The following is a 25,275-nucleotide window of genomic DNA, read 5'->3' as shown; positions in this document are numbered from 1 at the left end:
CAGGGGGTCTGCGCATAAACTAGACCCCACTTTGAAAATGGTTCAATCTATTTTAATGATTGGTTAGCTTCCTCACTTCAAAGACAATCCGAGCGCACACTCCTGATTGGCTGATAGGCAGACAAAAAAAAAAAGTTTGCTCAGTGGAGGATCAAACAGTGGAGAGGAGTTAGGAGAGAGCTGGGGAAGTATCATCATCTGCTCTCCTGCCCTGGGGATGATCTGATCCTGGGAAGCCTTCACCTACCAAGGACCAACCTCATGGCTTCTGTGGTTGTTCTACACAGGGAGAATACTTTACAGGCTTATTTACAGGTAGGTTCCAGCTTATTTTTGACTCTTTAAGCTTTACTTTATGCATCGATATTGTCACGCAATATCTCATATATTCAAAAGATGCATGATATACTAGAAGATCCACTCTACATGTGCGTAGAACTGGGGGGTTCTACATGATTAGGATGATATTCTATATTAAATATATATATATATATATATAATATATTTCTCATTATCACTACTCCCAGCATGCTCCATTCACTTTTATGGAAGGTCCAAGAATAGCTGAGCAAGTGTGCATGCTGGAAGTTGTAGTACATGTATATAAAATTGATTTTTTTTTTTTTTTTTTTTTTGCTGTTGCTTTACCTTCCACCTGGCATTGAGCAGAGTTCTCCATGGCAAGAAAAGCTTTCTAAACTAGGACAGCAATGGCAGACGTCTTGGTGATACCTGTTGGTGCCAGTACGTTGAAACCGATATATTTCAGTCCTGTCTGATGCTGTAGAAATGCTTTAAAAAACTTTACATATAACGCCTATTAAGCTGGAAACACGCATGCGCTTTCTGGTGAAATTTGAGGTGAAGTTTTTGAGCCAGAAGTGGAAGGAACGGGAAGGAGATGTAGACGTAATTTCTTTATTCTTCCCATTTCCTTTTAAATCCACGTCGGCTTTGATTCAAAAGACTGCATCAAAAACTGCACCAAATCTGCATGTGTGATACCAGGCTCAGGGGCGCAATTATAGTAACTAGACGTATAAGTAACTCGTACTGTATAAGTCAAGGCTCTGACATTTCATATCAGGTGCCATAGGGTGTCTAAGGTGCAGAACCATACAGTTACGAAACCACTGTAACAATAGTAAACTGCCATCTCAACTCATGAGGGACTAGATATCAATATGTCTGGTGGAAATGCTGCCCATGTCCATATCAATTTTACTCCTGATATGACCTGTGTTGCAATAGTTTTGCCAATAATTGATGGTTAGTGTACTGCCACACTGGGCACAATTCCTGTTATGGATTTGACGCAGATTCCAATTTTTTGACACAAGACTTGCCTATTCAAATGAATGGGTCTCCGAGAAAAACAGACATCCATGTGTGGCCCATTTTTAAAAAAAATGTCCATTTTTGCCATTGGTGCACAGACAATGGTCCTTTCATGTTTTTGACTTGGTAAACATACATTAGATTGTAGTGTAGTGTGTGCTGATCCTAAGTAGAGGCATCAGACCTGCATAGTTTTGTATTAACCCAGTGAAAACCTTTATCATTGTGTTTGTTTGTTTTTATAGGACAGAACTCCAAACTCATCTCCAGACACAGGACCTATAACTACCCTGAACCTGCTTTCCTCAGCTTCAGTGATAGCACCCAGGTCTAGTCACCTGGATTACCCACAATCTAACTCTATTGGACTTGCATCAACAATGTTTCAAATATGGAGTAATGAGGTTCCACCGAATACAGGAATGGGTTCTCATACTGTGGCTTTTGGTGTACCTAAGATGCAGTATGCTGGTCATATGCAGGCAGTAGGATCTCATGAACTACCGTTGACTCCTCCAGCTGACCCAACTGTTTATTCATTTGATTTGTCTCCTGTAAAGGTGTTAGCTCAACAAGTACAACCCAACCCTACATACCATTTCCAAGACCCAAATACTATGACACAAGACTACTCCGCTTTCATGCAAAACCCTACCACACTGACCCAAAGACACATGCCCTCTGCCCATATGGATGATCAGACTTGGTGGAGCTTACAACAGACAAACCCAAATAACCTTCACTCATTCCACTTGACAAACTCCTTGGTAGTTGGACCCCAGCCTCAACTTGCAGCACTTCTTCAGAGCTCCTCTAAAACATTGCTAAACAACACAAGACGCTGCAGAAGATGCAAGTGCCCAAACTGTCAAGCTTCTCCGAGCAATGAGGAACCAGGGAAGAAGAAGCTTCATATATGTCATCTTCCAGGTTGTGGCAAAGTATATGGTAAGACCTCTCATCTCAAAGCCCATCTACGTTGGCATGCTGGTGAGCGGCCCTTTGTATGTAACTGGGTCTTCTGTGGTAAAAGTTTCACAAGATCTGATGAGCTGCAGAGGCATCTTAGGACTCACACTGGAGAAAAGCGGTTTGGATGCCAAGAATGTGGAAAGAGATTTATGAGGAGTGACCACCTTTCCAAACATACAAAAACCCATCAAAACAAAAAGGGGAAGTGTGTAGATTCTCCTGTGGACAGTATTAAGAAGGAATGAATGGTTTTACAAGGGACAGAAAATCTGCAACTTTTATTTAAGATGTATTTGCTTGTTGTTCACAATGGAAAGTTCATAGGGTTGCAGAAGACCTGAATTGCATTCAAATTCTTTTACCAAAGTGACCTGCATATAAAGAGGACTCTGTGCTTGAGAAAATCTGCACAAGAAAAGTATTAAAATACTTATTTATAAACTTGTAAAATAGGAATGTACAGTGACTTTAAATGTCTCTCACGTCTCTACAGAAAAGTCTTTTGTGGTGTCCTTTGGTGTGGTCATGAATGTGTCCTCACAGATGTGGAACACCATACTTGAGAAAAACGCTTTAACACCAAACAGGAGGACTCTTTCACCTGTTCAGACTCTACTGACAACACACAACATTTAAAAATAAATTTCCTGCATTTATTGCTGACATTCATGTCCAGGGGAATGTTCATTCTCTTTAGTAAATGTGCTTACTAGCTTCTAAATAAGATGTTGCTGTGTTGTGTGTCTTAATAAAAATGACAAGTTCTTTTCACTTCTGATATTGTATCTTTATTTTTTTATTTATTTTTTTATCTAGACTATGGACACCATATTAATGGTCTACAGCAGATAAAGGGCTAGTACTCATTAGGCCTTAAGAAACCTCATGACAACATACTCAGTCTCCATAATACAACATCCACTATTTGTTTCTCATAGATTCCATATTAACCTGTTAGGCTCCATTCACACGTGAAAAACGGACATGTGACAGACTTTTTTTAATGGCTATCACATGTCCATTTTAAGAACAATGGTCATCTATGGGGTTATTCACATTGCAGTTTTTTTCACGGCCAAGGAATAATGGGTGTAAAAAATATAACATGTTCTATCCTGACTGATAGCCCCCATACAATTGAATGGGACTTTTTTTTTTTTTTTTTTTTTTTTTTAATGTCCATTTCTCAGAAAGGCATCACTGAAAAAAGTCTTAAACTGACAGTATATCCTTTTTTCAGCAGATGTCGTGTGCAGCTTTAGAAATAAGGGGGTCATTTACCAAGCTGAAATATGCCTAAATTAGCCGTATTTCAGGCGCAGACGGCGGCGCAACGTTAACTTGCGCAGCTCTCTGCAATTTTGCCCCGCCAGGCCGGTGGCTCTTCATATATTCGGTGGATCCACCGCCAGCTACGGGGCTTTATTAAGACTGGCGTCTAAAACAACGGTCTTAATAAATTACCTCCTAAGCCTTTGTATGCTACCAAATAAAATTGGAGCAACACATAAGGCTAATAGATTTCTAGGGATTTTGCACTGCAGATCCATACAACGTGGATCTGTATTATGGCCATGTGCAAGGTGGCTAAGGTCCCTTTCACACGAGCGAGTTTTCCGCTCGGGTGCAATGCGTGATGTGAACGCATAGCACCCGCACTGAATCGTGACCCATTCATTTCAATGGGTTTGTGTACATCAGCGTTGTTTTTCACGTATCAGTTCTGCGTTGCGTGAAAATCGCAGCATGTTCTATATTCTGCATTTTTCACGCAGCCCTGGCCCCATAGAAGTGAATGGGGCTGCGTGAAAAACGCATTGCATCCGCAAGCAAGTGCTGGTGCGATGTGTCTTTCACTGATGGTTGCTAAGAGATATTGTTTGTAAACATTCTGTTTTTATCACGCGCGTGAAAAACGCATCAAAACGCATTGCACCCGCGTGGAAAAAACTGAACAACTAAACGCAACCGCAGACAAAACTGACTGAACTTGCTTGCAAAATAGTGCGAGTTTCACTGAACGCATCCGGCCCCAATCCACAACGCCCGTGTGAAACCAGCCTTAGAGATAAGGGAGTCGTTATAAATTCGATGCAGACATCAGTTGACAGATTCAGTTCAGGTCTGAATCGATTCTGTGCAAATCAGGTCTGAAAATTTATAGATGTCAGTTTGAGGTTTCCTAGGACAAATTTTTTTTTTTTATTTTATTTTTTTCTTTCGTCTCCCACTTTATTTTATACATTTCTCTCTCAGATCCAATTCAGATTTTTTTTTTTTTTTTTTATTTTTTTTTTTATGATAGCTTTGCTCATCTCTATTCAGGACTGTAGTGTAAGTCTTTATGTTGCAGTAATATAAGAATAAAGTAACATATTTAAGCCTCTTTTATAGGTTTAACATGCTGACTCAAACTATGCGTTACCCAATTGTTGGCTGAGAATGCCCCCATTAGGGAAATAGCTTTTGCAATGTGTTACTAAAATCAGTATTATGATGGATTGAACGGTTTCCTGAAATGATGCGGTTTTGAGTGGGTTCTATTAGTTCTATGCACTGAGTACTAGGGAAGTAAAGGATGGGGTCTCACCTGGACTTGGAAGCCACTCAAAGACTCTTTGCTCCTTAGGCCCCCTGCACACAAACGTGTGCACCCCGTGGTCGTGCTGCGGCCCGCAATGCACGAACACAGTCCGTGGGGCAGCCGCAGCGGATCGCAAAAAGAGAGACCATGTCCTATCTTTTTGCGGAACGGAAGTACGGGACGAAACCCCACGGAAGCACTCCGTAGTGCTTCCGTAGGGTTCCGTTCAACATCTCCGGATTTGCGGACCCATTCAAATGAATGGGTCCGGGATGCGGAATGCCCACGGAACGGAACCCTTTTATTGCGGATCCGCAAATACGGTCCGCAATACGGCAACGGGAAGCGCACGTTTGTGTGCAGGGAGCCTTAAGAGGAGTCCACTGCTATAAGAAGATCTTATTACAGATTTTATCTTGGGATCCAGGAGCTTTAAGTTAAACCTCTGTTAGTAACTATAGTTATGGAGCAATATGATTATTGTTATATATTTTGAAACACCATTAATTTCTTGGTGCTGTACATTTGATAAGGGTTCACTTACATAACACCAAAACAAGCATAATAAAGATGACTAAATGGGGGATAGACTAGTGAGAAGGAAGTGAGGGCCCTGCCAGCGAGGTCTTATAATTAGGGTGGTCAGACGTCCGGTTTTAGGCCGGACAATCTGGTTTTCAGGCTCCCTGTCCTCCGTCTGGCGCAGTGCCTGGACGGACACAGGGATGTCCTCCTTTTCAGTAGCTCACGCTCGGACAGCAGCACTGTTCTGTCTAAGTGTGAGCTGCAGCAAATGAGCGAGGCTTCTCTCACCCTCAGTCAGTCACTAGAGCCACAGATATGGCTCCCTGTGGCTGACTGAGGGGGAGGGGAGCACCCTAGCTGCCCCCGCTCCTCACCTTCCATTCGCAAAGTTCTACCTTCTCCTCCCCCCGTGTTTTTCCAGCCGGCAGTGGGGTTGTGGCTTCACTGATGTGGGGCATGGCTTCATGGAGGCGTGGTTTGGGGGCATTGTGGGTGTGGTTTGGGGCATGGCCAGTGATGTCCGGCTTTCTAGGGTGAAGCCAGTGGCCAGGCCACCCTACTTAAAATACACAAGTGAAGGGGTATGTGTTATCCTGCAGTACAGCATTGGTGACCTATGCTCAGGATAGACCATTAATATCAGATCGTTAGGGGTCTGACTCCTGGCACCCCCGCCGATCAGCTGTTTGAAGACACACCCACTCCTCACAGTTCACCAAGCACAGCGCCACCCATTGTGCTTGGCATTGCAGCTCAGTCCCATTCACTTCAACTATAGAATGTAAGCAGAAGGCACTAAAATTGGCTAAACCAATATCTATGGCCTCCTCACTTGTGTCTCCTCTTTCGTAGTGAAACAGGACTGATGTGACTCCTGGCAGTATACCTATTGGTTGTATATGTATATTTTAATTAATTTATATGGCACTTACATATTCCTCAGTACTGTACAAGGATTGTCCTCACTAACATCGGCTCCTGTCCCCATCAGGGTTGACCTATATTCCAAATTGTTAGTATTTTTTGAAGTGTGGTAGGAAAGCTATGCAACCACGGGGAAAAAACATACAAACTCCATGCAGATGTTGCCTTTGGTCAGATCTGAATCCAGGGCATTAGTGCTCACAGGCTAGTTTCAAACAAGCATTCAGGAGATCCAGCAGACTGTTCTGGCAGAGAATGACGAGAATCGACTGGACAGATACAGGTAGTTCCTATTATAGGTAATGGGGACAGACGGCATTCGTATAGCTTCTAGCAAAGCCAGATCCAGAGAAACCCGGCAGGCTGGTCTCTGCCAGAACAGACTGCTGGATCTCTGGAGCGCTAGTGGGCATCTACTGAGGGCATTATATAGGGGCATTTTACGCTGGCACACATTATTAGAAGGCACTTTGGGGAAGGGAAGGAGAGGAGCACTATGGGGGCATCTACAAGGGGAACTATATAGGTATTTTATACTGGCAAACATTATGGGAGCACTATGGGGACATTAGCTGAACATTAGAGGGGGGATTTTTTTTGTACTGCACACTCATCCCCCATGGCACACATGGGGGCACTATGGGGACATTTGGCTCTACTGGGAACACTAAGAGGAGGTATTTTTTGTACTGACACACATCGGGGGCATTTCTGTATTGGCACACAATATAAGGGGTATTTTTTGTACTTGCTCGCATTATAAGGAGAATTATTAACACTTGGGGCATTATGGTGAGCTTTATTACTACTGGGGGACTATGAGAAACATTATTACTAGCATGTTCACTATTTATACTTCTGAGGCACAGTGGGGGCATTAGTACTGTTGGGGGCACTGTAGGGGCACTATTACTACTAAGTGCACTCTGGTAGAGAATTATTACTATTGTTGGGACTTTTGGGATCACTATTACTCTGGGCTGCACCCTGGCACAGTATCAGTTTAGCACAATTATTTTTGGGGGACATTATGTTTGTGATACTATTAGTGTCATGGGCACTATTTGCTTGAGGCAGTTATTTTTTAGGGCACTGTGTGCCAATAATGATTAATTGGACACTATCTGTGTGGTATTAGTATTTTTAGGTGGACTGTTTCTGCAGTATAGTATTAGGGAGCACAGCTGGAACAGTATTGGGGGTGGTGGGATGGGGTGCTCCGATAGTGGGAAGATGATGGAAAAGTAGTTTGTCAAACTCTGCAGAGACGAGATGTGGCTAAAATAAATCATCATGGCTGTCTGGTTTGAAAAGAGAAGATGAGGACAGATAACATCTACATCAATGGAGACGGCACTGGATGTTAGAGGTATGTGGCGCTGTATTACCCTGTGTCAGTGATGGCTAACCTCCGGCACTCCAGCTGTGGTGAAACTATAATTCCAACCATGCTCCATTCATTTCTGTGGAGTTCTGAGAACAGCCAAGCAAGTGTGCATCTCGGGAGTTGTAGTTTTACCACAGCTGGAGTGCCGGAGGTTAGCCATCACAGCTTGTATGTTTTGCAGTGCTGTATGTAATGTTAGGAGGGGTGGGGATGCCGTTTCAATTTTCGCCTCTGGCAGCAGAAAGGCTAGGTGCCAGGGGCATAACTACCATAGCGGCAGACCATGTGACTGCTATGGGGACCAGAGCAAGAGGGGGCCCAGTATTAGTTGGGATTATCTCCATTTCTACTGGACCGCCTAGTCTCGTTCCCCCAATGAATGGAGCACATCCCGCTCTCCCCAGCAGGAGTGATGCAGTAATGTCATTGCACCTGCCGGGCTGAGTAGGAGAGCGCACAGGCCGAGGGATGATCTTGACACGGGCACTTTTCTACTCCGCCCAGCAGGTGCGATGATATCACTGCCTTGTGCCTGCTGGGAAGAGTGGGATGTGGGAAAACAGGCCTAGGAGTGGGCCATCATGGATGACAGACACAGCAGACAAGCCTGGCCGTTTTGTTTGCCATCCATTACAGCCTAGGCCTCGCCTGCAGGCACACATACAGTAATTATCTCTGTGTGTTTTGGCAGGTGAGGCTAGGGCCTAAAGGCCCAGGCCCGCCTGCCATTCCAGACCCTGTAGCAGTTGAACTCAGCATGGCAACTACACAGTGGACAAAACCTTGTGCTTCCAGGTCCGTCCACTATAGTTTCTGGTGGTGGCAGCAGATCGGCTGGGTGACTTCTGCCAGGACTTTAAAGGGAATGCATCACTGAAAAAGTTTTCTGCCAGTTAAAACCAGACAGCAACACATCTCCTTTTTATGTAATCAGTTTTTATTTTCTTATTGTAGATTTTGAAATTCTATTTCCTTATCATGATTATGGGGACAGCCATCTTACCTGAGCTGTTCTTAACAGCATTTAGAGATATGCTTTACAACAGCCACCATGGGCCATAGACATAAGGATTAGGAGGGGACCTCATTGACTTCTATGGGACAGTTTTCCAGGTATGCTCTGTGACCTGTACAGAGGTCAGGAGGGAGTAGATATCACCTATTGTGAACGGTGGATCCAGTATTGCCTATATATAGGTAGTATCTGGCATTATAATCCTGCCTGTGGCACATATTATTATGTTTAATGGCCAGTGCCAAAACGGCAGGATTTAATTTTTTTTAGATATTGACATGGAAAATTAAAAATAAGCAAATTCTTTAAAATCTGTTTAACATAAAAACATGATCTTTTTCAGATGACCCATTTACTTTTATGGTTGTTAGCTCTGTCCACCAAACAATCGGAAAGAGCTGTGTAGTTCCGCTGCTGACTTCTTGCACCAGAGCTACTGCAAAACAATTAATCAGTGGGTATGTGGGGAGTTGGAGCCCCAGCAAACAGATATTAACGGTCTATCCTGAGGATAGGCCATCAATATTAAAATCCCGTAAAAAAAAAAACTTAAAAGCCCTTTTACAAGAGCCATCTATTGGTGTAGTAATAGCAAGTTTTCCCAACAATTGCCCTTTGTAAAGGCGCCACCAAACACTCGACAACTGGGCAAACGCTTATTCATCGGGTGATCGCATCTTGTATGCGGCACATAAAATCATAGCTGCCTGGCAGCACATCGCCCTGCGTGATTAGGAATCTACTGCCGACAAACAGTGAATCTGTATGGAAATGATTGATTGCAGTAGAGATGATTGCTACATGTAAATTCAGCTTTACCTTATTGTTCTCGATAATTGACTTTTCATCAGCCTGTGTAAAGGGCCTTTAAATCTGTTTACACCTGCCTTTGCATTAATGTTTTCTGCTCCGTCAAAAGAACAGCAAAATGAAAATGACAGACTCCTGACGGACCCCACTGACTTGAATGGGGTCTGTCGCCATCCTTCATGGTGTCGCTATTTTTTCCAGAAATTTTGTTGGAATCTGCAACAGGGGCTTTTAATAGAGCCCCCCCTTCCCTTCCATCACATTATACACTGCTTGCTTCGAGGGGTAACGACCACCTGTAATCCAGCAGCGGTGGTCGTGCTTGCACACGACAGGAAAAAGTGCCGGCCTCTCTGGCACCATAGGCGCATTTTCCTATAGTGATTAAGCATGACCATCACTGCTGGATTGCAAGGTGGTTGTGACCCCCGGATATGAGCATTGTATAATGCATATACAATTATGAGTCGGCGCACTGTCTGGCACCATGGCAGCCATTCAGTTTGTGAAAATGGGAAGATACTTAAGGATCTAATGTAGGAGAACCATTATAACCCAACATCCTGCCTGTCTTATGCAGCCATATAAAGCCTCATTGCATCTGATAGTCCATTCACAGTTTACTTATGTAATAAAGACCACTAATGCAGTGAGGATATGTCAATTGGAAGAAAATCAATTTAAGCTTTATCCTGGCTTTCCATACATAGGATTAGCAGGTTACCTCGAGGTCAGGACACTTTGTAATAGGGTCTTATATTCAATAAAGAAAGGCTAGCATTGCTTTGAAATCCTGCTGGTGTGCATTTGTCTACTGGTGTAATAGTATTGGAGGAGGTAACCTTTATCAGTAACGTGATGCTTCACAGTTTGAGGTGAATAAAGGGAGCAAATAGACAAACAAAAGAGGAACAATAGAGCACAGGAAGCCAGGCTGCTGGCCTATTTGATGTCTAAGATCCCCCACCAGGTTCAGGCCTATCTCTTTGGTGTCATCCTTCTGTCAATCTATTTAACTTCCTTGCACATTAACAGGCGGCATTGTGAGCTCGCTGCCTAGATTTATTCTATGTGTAATGGAGGAAAAAACTCTCCACTTACCAGAACTGTGATTTAAGGTGGTGTCAGTCTCAAAAAAGTCTCAGCCTGAAAAAGATTCTCTTAAACGGTTTCTGTCCTCAGAAAATAACGTTATGTAGCAGTATGCTTTATAACTCCCTGCCTGCTGCCGTTCTCTTAAAATAAAGACTTTTAAAATATACTAATGAGGCTCTAGGTGCTACTGGGGCGTTGCTTCAGCACCTAGAGGCTCGGTCTACGCACCCTTTGGCGCGCCCAGGTCCAGATGATCGACTTTCGAGTTCTCCTCATCGTCTCGTAAATCCTGCTCTGTCCCTTTTAGTATTCGGCACAGGCGCAGTGAGTGAAGGATGCGCTCCTGCTGCCGGCTTCCTTCCTTCGGGGCAGGCGCAGTAAATGAAGGATGCGCTCCTGCTGCCGGCTTCCTTCCTTCGGGGCAGGCGCAGTAAATGAAGGATGCACTCCTGCTGCCGGCTTCCTTCCTTCGGGGCAGGCGCAGTGAGGAAGCCGGCAGGAGCCCGTCCTTCACTCACTGCGCCTGCACCAAATGCTGCAGAACCTCCTAATACACACCTCAGCTGCTGCAGAACCTCCTAATACACACCTCAGCTGCTGAAGAACATCATAATCTGATGCTAGAGAACATATAAGGCTTTGATCACATCTGTGTTGGGGCCTCATTCGCAGATCAGGTCATAAATGCTTGGAAACAATTTTCTAGCCTGGCAGATGGAAACCCGTCAGATCTCATCATAGTCAGCGGGATCCGTCGGGTGTTGACGTCCATGAAGTACCAGATCTGCAACTACAATGATTTTTGTTAATTTGCTGCTATGACGGAACAGTGAACGTCACCAGCACACATGTGAACAAAGTGGCAAGGGAACGACAAGTCTCATCATCACCAGATTGTTATTATTGGAAATTAGTGAGCAACACAGGGAGAGGTAAAATGGAGAGAACTACAACTCTCAGCATGTCCAGGCTGTTATTATCGAATACAAGTGGATATTACACAGAGAGAGTATAAGGCCGGGTTCACGTCACCATTTAGTTTTCCGTATGTCTGATCCGTCAGAAGAACAGAAAAATAAAGAAAAAACGGATCCTGTATTTCAAGCATCAGTTCTACACATTTGGCATCTGTTTATGCCATTTCTGTCTGAGATCCGTTATTTTAGACTGAAAAAAGTCCTGCACGCAAAACTAAACAGAGATGTGAACCCGGCCTAAGAAGAGAGAACTACAACTCCCAGCAAGTCCAGATTATTATAGGACATCGTCTAGTTGTACTAGGTGATAGCTTTAAAAAGAAATAACCATAACCCCCAGTATGGCCAGGCTTATTATGGGGCATCAGTATACATTACAGAGAGGAGGTATGAGAGGAGAGAACTACAACTCCCAGCATTACCAAACTGTACTAGGGCATAAGTTGAAATGACATTGAGAGGGATACAAAAGGACAGAAGAACTACAACTCCCAGCATTACCAGACTGTACTAGGGCATACGTTTAAATTACATGGAGAGGGATATAATAGGACGGAACTACAACTCCCAACTTTTCTAGGATGTTAAGGGTTATTCCAGGACACCACTAACCTCTCCTCCAGCAGGCACCACACAGAAGCTCCACCCCCCTCACAGCAATATCCCACAGGTCTTCCACCAGTCCTCTGCACTGGTCACATGATGATGACATCACCAAAGGTCCTTCAGACTTCTGCTGCTCTGCTATTCCTTGGCTTCCTGCACTGGTCACATGGTTGATAACATCACCAAAGGTCCTTCTCCATTTCTTACATTCTCAGGTATCCATTCAAGTGTAATTAGTGGCTGGGGCATATCCTCCACTGCGGGCCCCCTTCCCCCAGGGGCCCCATAGCAGCTGCGTGGTCTGCCTCTATTGGAGGTACGCCACTGATCCTGGGACAGTTGTGGCACGTCCAGATTTCAATTATATCTTTGTCCTTAGTATGCAGATAGAGTTGACTGCAATGGTGAAGCAGGGAACCATCAGATTCTTGCTCCACCATTCCCTTGCTGCCTTTGGTTCGCCACAGACAGGTGCAGACCAAAAAACAGACAAGACCTGCTCTGCACCATTCGGTGTAGTCACTTGGGGCAGGTAAGTATTCAATTTGGATGTAATAATAGGGCATCACTAGGACATGCTCTATATTTTTACGGGGCCGCAGAACGGAACTACAGACTGTACACATCTTTTGCGGCCCCATTAAAATGAATGGGTCCGCACCCGTTCCGCAAAATTGTAGAACAGATCCGGACCCATTCAGGCTACTTTCACACTAGCGTTCAGAGAGGATCCGTCTGGTGTCTGCACAGACGGATCCTCTCCTATAATGCAGACGTTTGGATCCGTTCAGAACAGATCCGTCTGCATTATAGTTTAGAAAAAATTATAAGTCTGAAAGTTGTTCAGACGGATCCGTCCAGACTTTACATTGAAAGTCAATAGGGGACGGATCCGTTTGAAAATTGAGCCATATTGTATCAACTTCAAACGGATCCGTCCCCATTGACTTACATTGTAAGTCTGGACGGATCCGTTTGCCTCCGCACGGCCAGGCGGACACCCGAACGCTGCAAGCAGCGTTCGGGTGTCCGCCTGCTGAGCGGAGCGGAGGCTGAACGCTGCCAGACTGATGCATTCTGAGCGGATCCGCATCCACTCAGAATGCATTGGTAGCTGGACGGATGCGTTCGGGGCCGCTTGTGAGACCCTTCATACGGAGCTCACAAGCGGAGCCCCGACGCTAGTGTGAAAGTAGCCTAATATAGTCGTGTGAATGTACCCTTAATAACATATTTTAGAAGCATGTGAGCATGCCCTGTATGGTATGGTTGCTTGACCCTTAGCCAAGCAGGACCTCATGGACATTCAGGACATTTTTACAGTCGTGGCCAAAAGTTTTGGGAATTACATAAATATTGGAAATTGGAAAAGTTGCTGCTTAAGTTTTTATAATAGCAATTTGCATATACTCCAGAATGTTATGAAGAGTGATCAGATGAATTGCATAGTCCTTCTTTGTCATGAAAATGAACTTAATCCCCAAAAAAACTTTCCACTGCATTTCATTGCTGTCATTAAAGGACCTGCTGAGATCATTTCAGTAATCGTCTTGTTAACTCAGGTGAGAATGTTGACGAGCACAAGGCTGGAGATCATTATGTCAGGCTGATTGGGTTAAAATGGCAGACTTGACATGTTAAAAGGAGGGTGATGCTTGAAATCATTAATCTTCCATTGTTAACCATGGTGACCTGCAAAGAAACACGTGCAGCCATCATTGCGTTGCATAAAAATGGCTTCACAGGCAAGGATATTGTGGCTACTAAGATTGCACCTCAATCAACAATTTATAGGATCATCAAGAACTTCAAGGAAAGAGGTTCAATTCTTGTTAAGTAGTCTTCAGGGCGTCCAAGAAAGTCCAGCAAGTGCCAGGATCATCTCCTAAAGAGGATTCAGCTGTGGGATCGGAGTGCCACCAGTGCAGAGCTTGCTCAGGAATGGCAGCAGGCAGGTATGAGTGCATCTGCACGCACAGTGAGGAGAAGACTTTTGGAAGATGGCCTGGTGTCAAGAAGGGCAGCAAAGAAGCCACTTCTCTCCAAAAAAAACATCAGGGACAGATTGATCTTCTGCAGAAAGTTTGGTGAATGGACTGCCGAGGACTGGGGCAAAGTCATATTCTCCGATGAAGCCTCTTTCCGATTGTTTGGGTAATCTGGAAAAAGGCTTGTCCGGAGAAGAAAAGGTGAGCGCTACCATCAGTCCTGTGTCATGCCAACAGTAAAGCATCCTGAGACCATTCATGTGTGGGGTTGCTTCTCATCCAAGGAAGTGGGCTCACTCACAATTTTGCCCAAAAACACAGCCATGAATAAAGAATGGTACCAAAACACCCTCCAACAGCAACTTCTTCCAACAATCCAACAACAGTTTGGTGAAGAACAATGCATTTTCCAGCAGGATGGAGCACCGTGCCATAAGGCAAAAGTGATAACTAAGTGGCTCGGGGACCAAAACGTTTAGATTTTGGGTCCATGGCCTGGAAACTCCCCAGATCTTAATCCCATTGAGAACTTGTGGTCAATCCTCAAGAGGCGGGTGGACAAACAAAAACCCACTAATTCTGACAAACTCCAAGAAGTGATTATGAAAGAATGGGTTGCTATCAGTCAGGAATTGGCCCAGAAGTTGATTCAGAGCATGCCCAGTCTAATTGCAGAGGTCCTGAAAAAGAAGGGCCAACACTGCAAATACTGACTCTTTGCATAAATGTAATGTAATTGTCGATAAAAGCCTTTGAAACGTATGAAGTGCGTGTAATTATATTTCACTACATCACAGAAACAACTGAAACAAAGATCTAAAAGCAGTTTAGCAGCAAAATTTGTGAAAACTAATATTTTTGTCATTCTCTAAACTTTTAGCCACGACTGTAGTAGAGTCTTGAGCAAGAGTTTGAGGGGATATGCAAAGGTTCACTTAAATGTCTAGGAAGACAGGCTCGGACTGTCCCACAGGGGAACAGGTGAATCCACTAGTGGGCACCTAGTCCCCACCCCTACACAAGTGGCCCATTGCACAGTACACTGACTGTACTACATATACTGTAGATAGGCAGCATATAGCATCTCAGTCAACCTATACTTAACATAGTAACATAATTTATAAGGCCGAAAAAAGACATCTGTCCATCCAGTTCGGCCTTTTATCCCACAAGTTGATCCAGAGGAAGGCAAAAACAAAACACTTAAGGGGGAAAAAAAATTACTTCCCGACTCCAATCAGGCAATCAGAATAACTCCCTGGATCAATGACCCCTCTCTAGTAGCTGTAGCCTGTAATATTATTACACTCCAGAAATACATCCAGGCCCCTCTTGAATTCCTTTATTGTACTCACCATCACCACCTCCTCAGGCAGAGAGTTCCATAGTCTCACTGCTCTTACCGTAAAGAATCCTCTTCTATGTTTTTGTACAAACCTTCTTTCCTCCAGACGCAGAGGATGTCCCCTCGTCACAGTCACAATCCTGGGGATAAATCGATGATGGGAGAGATCTCTGTACTGACCCCTGATATATTTATACATAGTTAGGGCTTGTTTACACGACCGTTGCCCCTCCGTTGCCGTATTGCGGCCCGGCTGTGTGCATTCCGCATCACGGATGCGGACCCATTCACTTGAATGGGTCTGCAAATCCGGAGATGCGGTGCAGAACGGAACGGAAGCACAGAACGGAACCCCACGGAAGCACTACGGAGTGCTTCCTGGGGTTCCGTTCCGTGCCTCCGCACCGCAAAAAGATAGAACTTGCTCTATCTTTTTGCGGAACGGACGGATCGCGGACCCATTCAAGTGCATGGGTCCACGATCTGCATGCGGCTGACCAACAGTCAGCGCCCGTGCATTGCGGACCGCCATTTGTGGTCCACAGCACGGGCACGGAGGGGCAACGGTCATGTGAACGAGACCTTATTAGATCTCCCCTCAGTCGTATTTTTTCTAAAGTGAATAACCCTAATTTTGATCATCTATCAGGGTAGTCCACCCATTCTAGTTATTACTTTAGTTGCCCTGCTCTGAACCCTCTCCAGCTCTGCTATGTTTGCCTTGTTCACAGGAGCCCAGTACTCCATGTGTGGTCTGACTAGTGATTTGTAAAGTGGCAGGACTATGTTTTCATCACGGGCATCTATGCCCCTTTTGATGCAACCCATTATCTTATTGGCCTTGGCAGCAGCTGCCTGACACTGGTTTCTACAGCTTAGTTTTCTGTTCACTAAAATTCCTAGGTCCTTTACCATGTCAGTGTTACCGAGTGTTTTACCATTTAGTATGTACTGGTGACTTGCATTATTTCTTCCCATCTGCATAACTTTACATTCCAATCTTTTCAGATCCATCTGTAGTAGTATACTGTCCTCTTCCGTGTCAATTACTTTACACAGTTTAGTGTCATCTTATATTTTACTGTGAAAGCCTTCTACAAGATCACTAATAAATATATTGAAGAGAATAGGGCCCAATACTGACCCCTGAGGTTCCCCACTAGTGACAGTGACCCACTCTGAGTGTGTACCATTAATAACCACCCTCTGTTTTCTATCACTGAGCCAGTTACTTACCCACATACAGACGTTTTCTCCCAGTCCGAGCATTCTCATTTTATATACTAACCTTTTATGTGGTACAGTGTCAAATGCTTTGGAGAAGTCCAGATATACGACATCCATTGATTCGCCGCTGTCAAGTCTAGAACTTACCTATGTTCATATAAAAAAACTGGGTACATTATTTACCAAACTACCCAGTATATTATTGGCTGATACGACTTGTAGGTATAGAGGCAGGCGCGCCAGTATCCTCTTTCATCATGAACCTGCTTTCTCAAAGTCTCTGCAGGGACTTCCATAATCAACCATGTGTGGGCAGGTAAGATTTGCATGTAGCTTTACAATGGGCCCCCAGAATGAATTTTACTGGTGGGCCCTAGGCACCCAAGTCCCACATTGTAGGAAGACCTGCAGTTTTTTAGGGCATCTAAAAGTGATTTAATTTTTTACCAAAAATGTGATCAAATTTCAGTCTTCTTAAAGGAAAGATTGAAAAGAGAGGTTTCATAAAAAAAAAATTATTGGATAATAAATAAACTAAGAATGAGAGAAAAATAAAAAAAATAAAGAGAAAAATACTAAAATTGGCTCCATTTTGTATTTGGGTCCAAATTGATGGAAGTCAGGGCCAGCAATACCATATTGTAGAATACTATACCACCCCAACTGTGCCAAATACCAAAGTCCATCACAAAATACTGCCAGCAGCACAAAATACACCCCCAAAAACTTCCACTGTCCAGCTGTGAGGAGAGCCCAGGCGGCCCCCTAGACATCGGCCCACCAGGAGATTTCCCTGTAAGGTCTATGGCCAATCTGCCCCTGCACGAGACTCTAAATCCCTCACAATTTGAGAAGCACATATTGCGCATGATGTTAACCACAACACAAACAATTTTCCATGGAATAAATAATTCTAATCATGGGCAGAACATGCGCTTCAGGTACTGGATGCCAGGAAAACTACCAACAAGACACTCTGCCCTGGCCAAAATGAGCATGAGATTTTATGTTTGATACTTATGTTTGATTAAATAAAATGAACCCTAACAGATCTAAGAAGCTGCGATTGACAAATAGTCCTCCTTTTTTCTCGCAACCAAGATTCCTCTATTTTTACTGTAAGTTTCATATTACACCCTGTCCAGGGCTCTTTTAATGCGTCATTGTTTTTGTGGACATAATTGTTGGTTATGTTTGAGATGTTTGTGGAGATACCTGCTGATCCCCGCAGACACAATATGAAGTGCTGCCCCACTTGTGGTACATCTGTAGAAAGTGATGATATAAACACAGGGACAAGAATGAACAAAGCAAGCAACACAATAAAAAAGAAAGAAAAAGAAAGAAAGCCAGAAAAGACCAGACTAGACATTTCTATCAGATACCAGCTTCCATAGCTGCCTCCTCGGGAAGTTTTCATATGCAAAATGTAGACATTACAATTCAAATAGATCAGACACATTCAAGGAAACAGAACAACTTCCTGCTCTCAACTGATTCATCAACCAATGCAACATTCAGCCCCCTGTATAATGACTGTTCTGAAGGTTCCTATAGATCTGTGGATAATTGAAGCAACCATGTCGTTAACGTTCAGACTATGCTCAAATCAATCTGAATCTGTATACAGTTGTGTTCAAAAAAATAGCAGTCAGACATCACTAACCTGATCAATCACTGTTTTTGGTAGAAATGTTATTTCTACATGGCAAATAATTTACTAGCAGGTGTAGTAGAGTAATTTAAATCCAACACACCCAACAGTCATGATATGCATGCAGCTGATTCTGTGTAATTGAATCACTAATTAAAAGGGGCATGTTCAAAATAATAGCAGTGAGGTCATTCATTCTTTGAAAAACAGGTGGCAATTATTTCCCTTATTTAAGGAAGGAAGGCAACAAATGTTGTACATGCTGGTTACAGTGCATTTCTCTCTGAAATTCTGAGGAAAATGGGTAGTTCCAGACATTGTTCAGAAGAACAGCGTAACTTGATTAAAAAGTTGATTGGAGAGAGGAAAACATATAAAGAAGTGCAGAAAATGATCGGCTGCTCAGCTAAAATGATCGCAAATGCTTTAAAATGGCAACCAAAACCTGAAAGATGTGGAAGAAAGCAAAAAACTACCATTCAAATGGATAGAAGAATAGCCAAGAATAGCCAAAATGGCAAGGAATCAGCTCCAGGAAGATCAAAGAAGGTCTAAAGTTACCTGTGAGTACTGTTACAATTAGAAGACGCCTATGTGAAGCCAAGCTATCTGCAAGAAGCCCCCGCAAAGTCCCACTGAAAAAAAGACATGTACTGAAGAGGTTACGATTTGCCGAAGAGCACATTGACTGGCCTAAAGAGAAATGGCGCAACATTTTGTGGACTGATGAAAGTAAGATTGTTCTTTTTGGGTCTAGTGGCCGGAGACAGTTTGTCAGACAACCCCAAACGCTGAATTCAAGCCACAGTACACTGTGAAGACAGTGAAGCATGGTGGCACAAGCATCATGATATGGGGATGTTTCTCATACTACGGTGTTGGGCCTATTTATCGCATACCAGGAATCATGGATCAGTTTGAATACAGTTGCAAGAAAAAGTATGTGAACCCTTTGGAATTATATGGATTTTTGCACAAATTGGTCATAAAATGTGATCTGATCTTCATCTAAGTCACAATAGACAATCAGTCTGCTTAAACTAATAACACACAAATAATTAAATGTTACCATGTTTTTATTGAACACACCATGTAAACATTCACAGTGCAGGTGGAAAAAGTATGTGAACCCTTGGATTTAATAACTGGTTGAACCTCCTTTGGCAGCAATAACTTCAACCAAACGTTTCCTGTAGTTGCAGATCAGACGTGCACAACGGTCAGGAGTAATTCTTGACCATTCCTCTTTACAGAACTGTTTCAGTTCAGCAATATTCTTGGGATGTCTGGTGTGTATCGCTTTCTTGAGGTCATGCCACAGCATCTCAATCGGGTTGAGGTCAGGACTCTGACTGGGCCACTCCAGAAGGTGTATTTTCTTCTGTTTAAGCCATTCTGTTGTTGATTTACTTCTATGCTTTGGGTCGTTGTCCTGTTGCAACACCCATCTTCTGTTGAGCTTCAGCTGGTGGACAGATGGCCTTAAGTTCTCCTGCAAAATGTCTTGATAAACTTGGGAACTCATTTTTCCTTCGACGATAGCAATCCGTCCAGGCCCTGATGCAGCAAAGAAGCCCCAAACCATGATGCCCCCACCACCATACTTCACAGTTGGGATGAGGTTTTGATATTGGTGTGCTGTGCCTCTTTTTCTCCACACATAGTGTTGTGTGTTTCTTCCAAACAACTCAACTTTGGTTTCATCTGTCCAATCCCTGGATCTTAATCCAATAGAAAACTTGTGGGTGACATCAAAAATGAATTAAACACACTGCTATTATTTTGAACACAACTGTATGTTTCCCATTTTAGCAATGTATCCAGAACCACTGTAGTGTGGTACAGATACAGCTGCAAATCCATGTATCCCTAAATACTTGCAGCAAGTACCTTGAAAATGCCATTTGTAGCCCTGAATAGACTGAATTATTTATGTTCCATAATTATTACAGTGGGCATCATAAAAGGTCATAAGCACCATGTCTGTGCATCGGCTGTGTCTGGTATTGTAGCTTGTCCTCATGAATGGAACTGAACTGCAGTACCAGACACAGCCCATGGCCAGAGGTGGTTTCTGGAAAATACAGCAGACCCTTTTTTCTATTCCTGGACAATCCCTTTAAATTTGAATTCTATAATACACTGTGACGAAGAAAGGAAAGTCTCCCCTGTCTTTCATATTATTACGTAAACACTAGGGGGCAGCAGAGTACACACAACTAGGTTTCTTGCCACAAGGAAATCTTATTACAGGACATAAATTGGATATTGCCTCAGAGCAGTTAACATATATTGCGCATTTATGTAAATATATAAAAGTCCCATAAGACAATTTCCCACTGCATGTAACCTAAGAAGCAAACAAACACATTAACAGTCATATTTATACCTTAGCTTTCATTGGAATCATTACTATTAAACACACTCGTCAACAAACAACCGATTATTTTCAATGTAGGTCCATTCATAAAACATTATTGCTCATCCAAGTATTCCTTAGGCTAAGACCTTAGGAAATTGTGTACAGTTAAAACATTTAATGCAATTGTAGCACAATATAATAGCAGAGATTACTTAGTGCGCTCCTGGGAAAAGAGTACCAGTACTATGAAATTTGTATTAAATTAGCTCTGAGTCACTGATCTTCTCCCTCCCTCTGGGTCATTGTGCTGCTTATCTTCCTCCTATGAGATTGTTAGTCATGGAAATCACATTAGACCTTTTCTACTTAGTGTTTATGCCATGATGTTTTCATACATCTTTTATATCTCCTGATTTTACAATATTAATAATGTTATGTTATTGTTTCATCGCTTCTCATACTAGACAATGATGGTCAACTGTTAACCTTGTGACTCCCAAATAAGTCCAGACCTCAACCAGCATTTTACACAAGAGCAAGACGGCAGGAAAACTAATGTATAAATTAATGGAAATAGAGACGTTTCTAAACCCCATTTATTACGTGTATGTCGTATTCAATGGCTTTATTCCAGCTGCTGCTCCTGGCTTTATCCCTACAGGACACCAAGATGCCAGACGGACAGAATGTGTTGTCCAACCACTAAAAATTTCATCTGAGGTTTTTTTTCCTGAGTTTTCAGCATTCTTGCTCCTATTAGGACGGCCTTTATGCAGTCATTTTAAAGATGTTTTCCGGGAGTAGAATATTGATGACTAGATATGTGCAAATCTTTTAAAATTTGATTCTGGTTCAATTTAGCAGCATCGGCCGTCTGATTTGATTCAGGTCGAATAAATGTGACCCAAATCGAGTGTGCTCTCAAAAAGTCTCTCTCTCTCTCTTCATCTCGATTCTCCCAAGTCAAATCACACAAAAGTTATTAGAATAAGAACTTGAATTTTTTAATTTTAGATTCGATTCACTCATCACTATTGATGACCTACCCTCAGGATAGTTCATTAATATCTGATCTGGGGAAGGGACTCCTGGAACCCCCAAAGATCAGCTGTTTGAAGAGGCCGTGAAACTCTGGTCAGCGCTGTGGCCTTATCCTAGGCCAGTGATGTAACATTCTTCGGTCTCGTGGCCGATGTGCATCTCAGTCCCATTCTAGTGAATGAGACTGGGCTGCAATACCAGGCACAGCCACTATATGATGTATGGCCCTGTGCTTAGTGTGCCACGGGCTCTTCAAACAGCTGTTGGGTGGCTGTGCTGGGTGTCAGACCCCCCACCAATCAGATATTAATGACCTTTTCAGAGGATAGGTCATTAATGTTCTACACCCAGAAAACCCCATTAAACAACCATACATAAAAAAATGTGACATGTCAATATTTTTGATCAGTGAAGGTCCATATGCTTACACCCTCACTAATCGCTAAAACAAAGGCAGGCATTTAGCCAAGTTCTGTCTCTTCTCTTTAGCTGAAGTCAAGTAACCCATCATCAGCAAGTGAGGAGAGACACTTTTTACATTTTTACGAGCGTTTCAATCTTTTATGAGATTTTTACATGCATTTTTGTGCTAGGTAGTGCATTTATAGTTCACCAAAAACTTTAACACTGGTTCTGGCCCAAAAAACTTGCATAAAAATGTAAGTTGAAAAATATTGTGTGTGAACCAGCACTCATTGACTAAGGCCTCTTTCACACTTGCGTTGTCCGGATCCGGCGTGTACTCCACTTGCCGGAATTACACTCCGGATCCGGAAAAACGCAAGTGTACTGAAAGCATTTGAAGACGGAACCGTCTTCCAAATGCTTTCAGTGTTACTATGGCACCCAGGACGCTATTAAAGTCCTGGTTGCCATAGTAGGAGCGGGGAGCGGGGGAGCGGTATACTTACAGTCCGTGCGGCTCCCGGGGCGCTCCAGAGTGACGTCAGAGCGCCCCATGCGCATGGATGACGTGATCCATGCGATCACGTGATCCATGCGCTTGGGGCGCCCTGACGTCACTCTGGAGCGCCCGGGGAGCCGCACGGACGGTAAGTACACTGCTCCCCCGCTCCCCGCTACACTTACCATGGCTGTCAGGACTTTAGCGTCCCGGCAGCCATGGTAACCACTCTGAAAAAGCTAAATGTCGGCTCCGGCAATGCGCCGAAACGACGTTTAGCTTAAGGCCGGATCCGGATCAATGCCTTCCAATGGGCATTAATTCCGGATCCGGCCTTGCGGCAAGTGTTCCGGATTTTTGGCCGGAGCAAAAAGCGCAGCATGCTGCGGTATTTTCTCCGGCCAACAAACGTTCCGTACCGGAACTGAAGACATCCTGATGCATCCTGAACGGATTACTCTCCATTCAGAATGCATTAGGATAATCCTGATCAGGATTCTTCCGGCATAGAGCCCCGACGACGGAACTCTATGCCGGAAGACAATAACGCAGGTGTGAAAGAGCCCTTAGGGTACTTTAACACTAGCGTTTTTCTTTCCCGACGCTGAGTTCTGTCCTAGGGGCTCAAATCCGGAAAAGAACTGATCAGGCATATCCCCATGCATTCTGAATGGAGAGTAATCCGTTCAGGATGCATCAGAATGTCTTCAGTTCAGTCTTTTTGACTGATCAGGCTTTTCAGAAAACCGTAGCATGTTGTATTTTTACCTCCGGCCAAAAATCCTGAACACTTTGACTGAACGCCGGATCCGGTCTTTTTCCCATTCACTTGCATTAACGCCGGATCCGGCGCCGTGTGTTCAGTCAAACCGGATCCGTCTTTTGCATGTTAAACCCGAAAAATGTGAAAAAAAAGTTAAAGTCCATAAATGGCGGATCCGTTTTTTTCCAATGCATTTTTTCATTGTGATCAAAATCCTGATCAGGATTCAAATGTAATCCGTTTTCACACGTTTTTCCGGATCCGGCGGGCAGTTCCGGTGTCGGAATTGAACGCCGGATTTAAACAACGCTAGTGTGAAAGTAGCCTAAGTAGATCTTTGATGCTGGATACTTGCTGGCCTTTCTTCACCCTCTGGTATCTTGTAAGACCTTTGTTGTAGAACCTTCTTCTGGATTCCAAAGACATATAAGCAATTCCTAAACCTGTACATAACACAACATACTGTGTACATCAACAGCTGATTGTTTCAGCCCCTTGGTGATTTGTGAGGGTCTCACATTTAGACCCCCAATGATAAAAATTTCTCACATGTTAATGTTAGCCTTAAAGGGGTTCTTCAGGACTAAAAAAAGGATGTCTGCTTTCTTCCAAAAATAGCATCGCTCAATTCTAGTGACTCCCTGCTTATGAAATGCCAAAGGATATGTCCCAGCAGGGCATAAGGGACGTCTACCAGCAGGCTTATATTTTCCACTAACCAATGAAGGTTCGGTGCCTAGGCGAGTGTGTTGTAGGGGGCTGGCACCAGCTAACACTGTCTCCCTGATAGGTGTGAGGCGAGCAGTGGGGGCTGTTTGGGCACCGTCTGCACAGCACATGCAGATGGCAGAGTGAGGCTGCCCCACTAATCAGAGACTGTAGATACCGCGTACCCACCTCAGAGTCAGCAGCATTGCAGTCAGATCATCCAACCTGTGACCAGCGCAGTGAAACTACAAATGATGTCCATGGTCTTCAGGTCTGATATGCATGCAGGCTGCCCTCATGGGAAGGGAAGTAGAGGCAATGGTGCAACAACTGCCTCATTAGCAGTGACTCACTATTTCACTGCTAAAGGTTAATTAAATGGATCACTGCTAAAGGGTTAATATTCAGGTTTACGACTTTGTCTAGTGTTGTGATAACTGTGGTCTGTGCATTGTGCATTCTAAAAGGCTTTGTATGAGAGGAAATAGTTAAACTGGCAGCCTTGCAACCAGCTTCTCCGTTTACTTCAGTGGGAGCTCCACGGGGTTTGGAGCCCCAGTTCTTTTGATCAGTGGGGATCCTGTGCATAGGCGATAACATTTTGTAACTGGAATACTCCTTTAAAGCTACTGTTACCTTCTTTCGCTTCATTTACTTTATCTTGCAGTAAACTAGGCCATGAGAATTTCTGATCAGGCTCTAAAGAGTACACTGTACAAAGGCAGTTCATGGGATTTTAGGTGATATTCTCTCTTTGCATACTGATTGACTTTACTGTGTGCCTCAAATAAGGATTTTAAGGTCCACTGGAATCATACGCAATATATCATTCACAAGCCTGAATGTCAAGGATGCGCTGACACCTGCTGGCCATGCATGAAACTGCATTAATCTACCCTAACTATTGGGGCTTGAATTATCCTAATACAAAAATAAATTGTAGGGATTTACTTATTAGGCAATACCTTAAAATAAAGTGATACCTTCACTCATAAAAGAAAGTCTATGGATGATACTACGTGCAAAAAAATTATATTTTGTAGAAGCATT

The 25,275-nt window shown here is 43.5% G+C and overlaps 1 protein-coding gene across 1 annotated transcript; it reads left to right on the top strand.

The window, feature by feature from the left end:
* Nucleotides 1-258: 258 nt before the first annotated feature.
* LOC120996071 (transcription factor Sp5-like) lies at nucleotides 259-2,555 on the top strand. The gene is made up of 2 exons (XM_040425763.1): nucleotides 259-315; nucleotides 1,584-2,555. Exons 1-2 carry the CDS (start codon nucleotides 262-264, stop codon nucleotides 2,553-2,555), a joined length of 1,026 nt encoding a protein of 341 aa, XP_040281697.1. The 5' UTR covers nucleotides 259-261.
* Nucleotides 2,556-25,275: the final 22,720 nt, after the last annotated feature.

This window comes from Bufo bufo, chromosome 3 (assembly GCF_905171765.1).
Source record: "Bufo bufo chromosome 3, aBufBuf1.1, whole genome shotgun sequence".
In the NCBI taxonomy this organism is placed as follows: domain Eukaryota; kingdom Metazoa; phylum Chordata; class Amphibia; order Anura; family Bufonidae; genus Bufo; species Bufo bufo.
The sequence above is the reverse complement of the archived record's forward strand: the minus strand, read 5'-3'. Positions and strand labels throughout refer to the sequence as shown.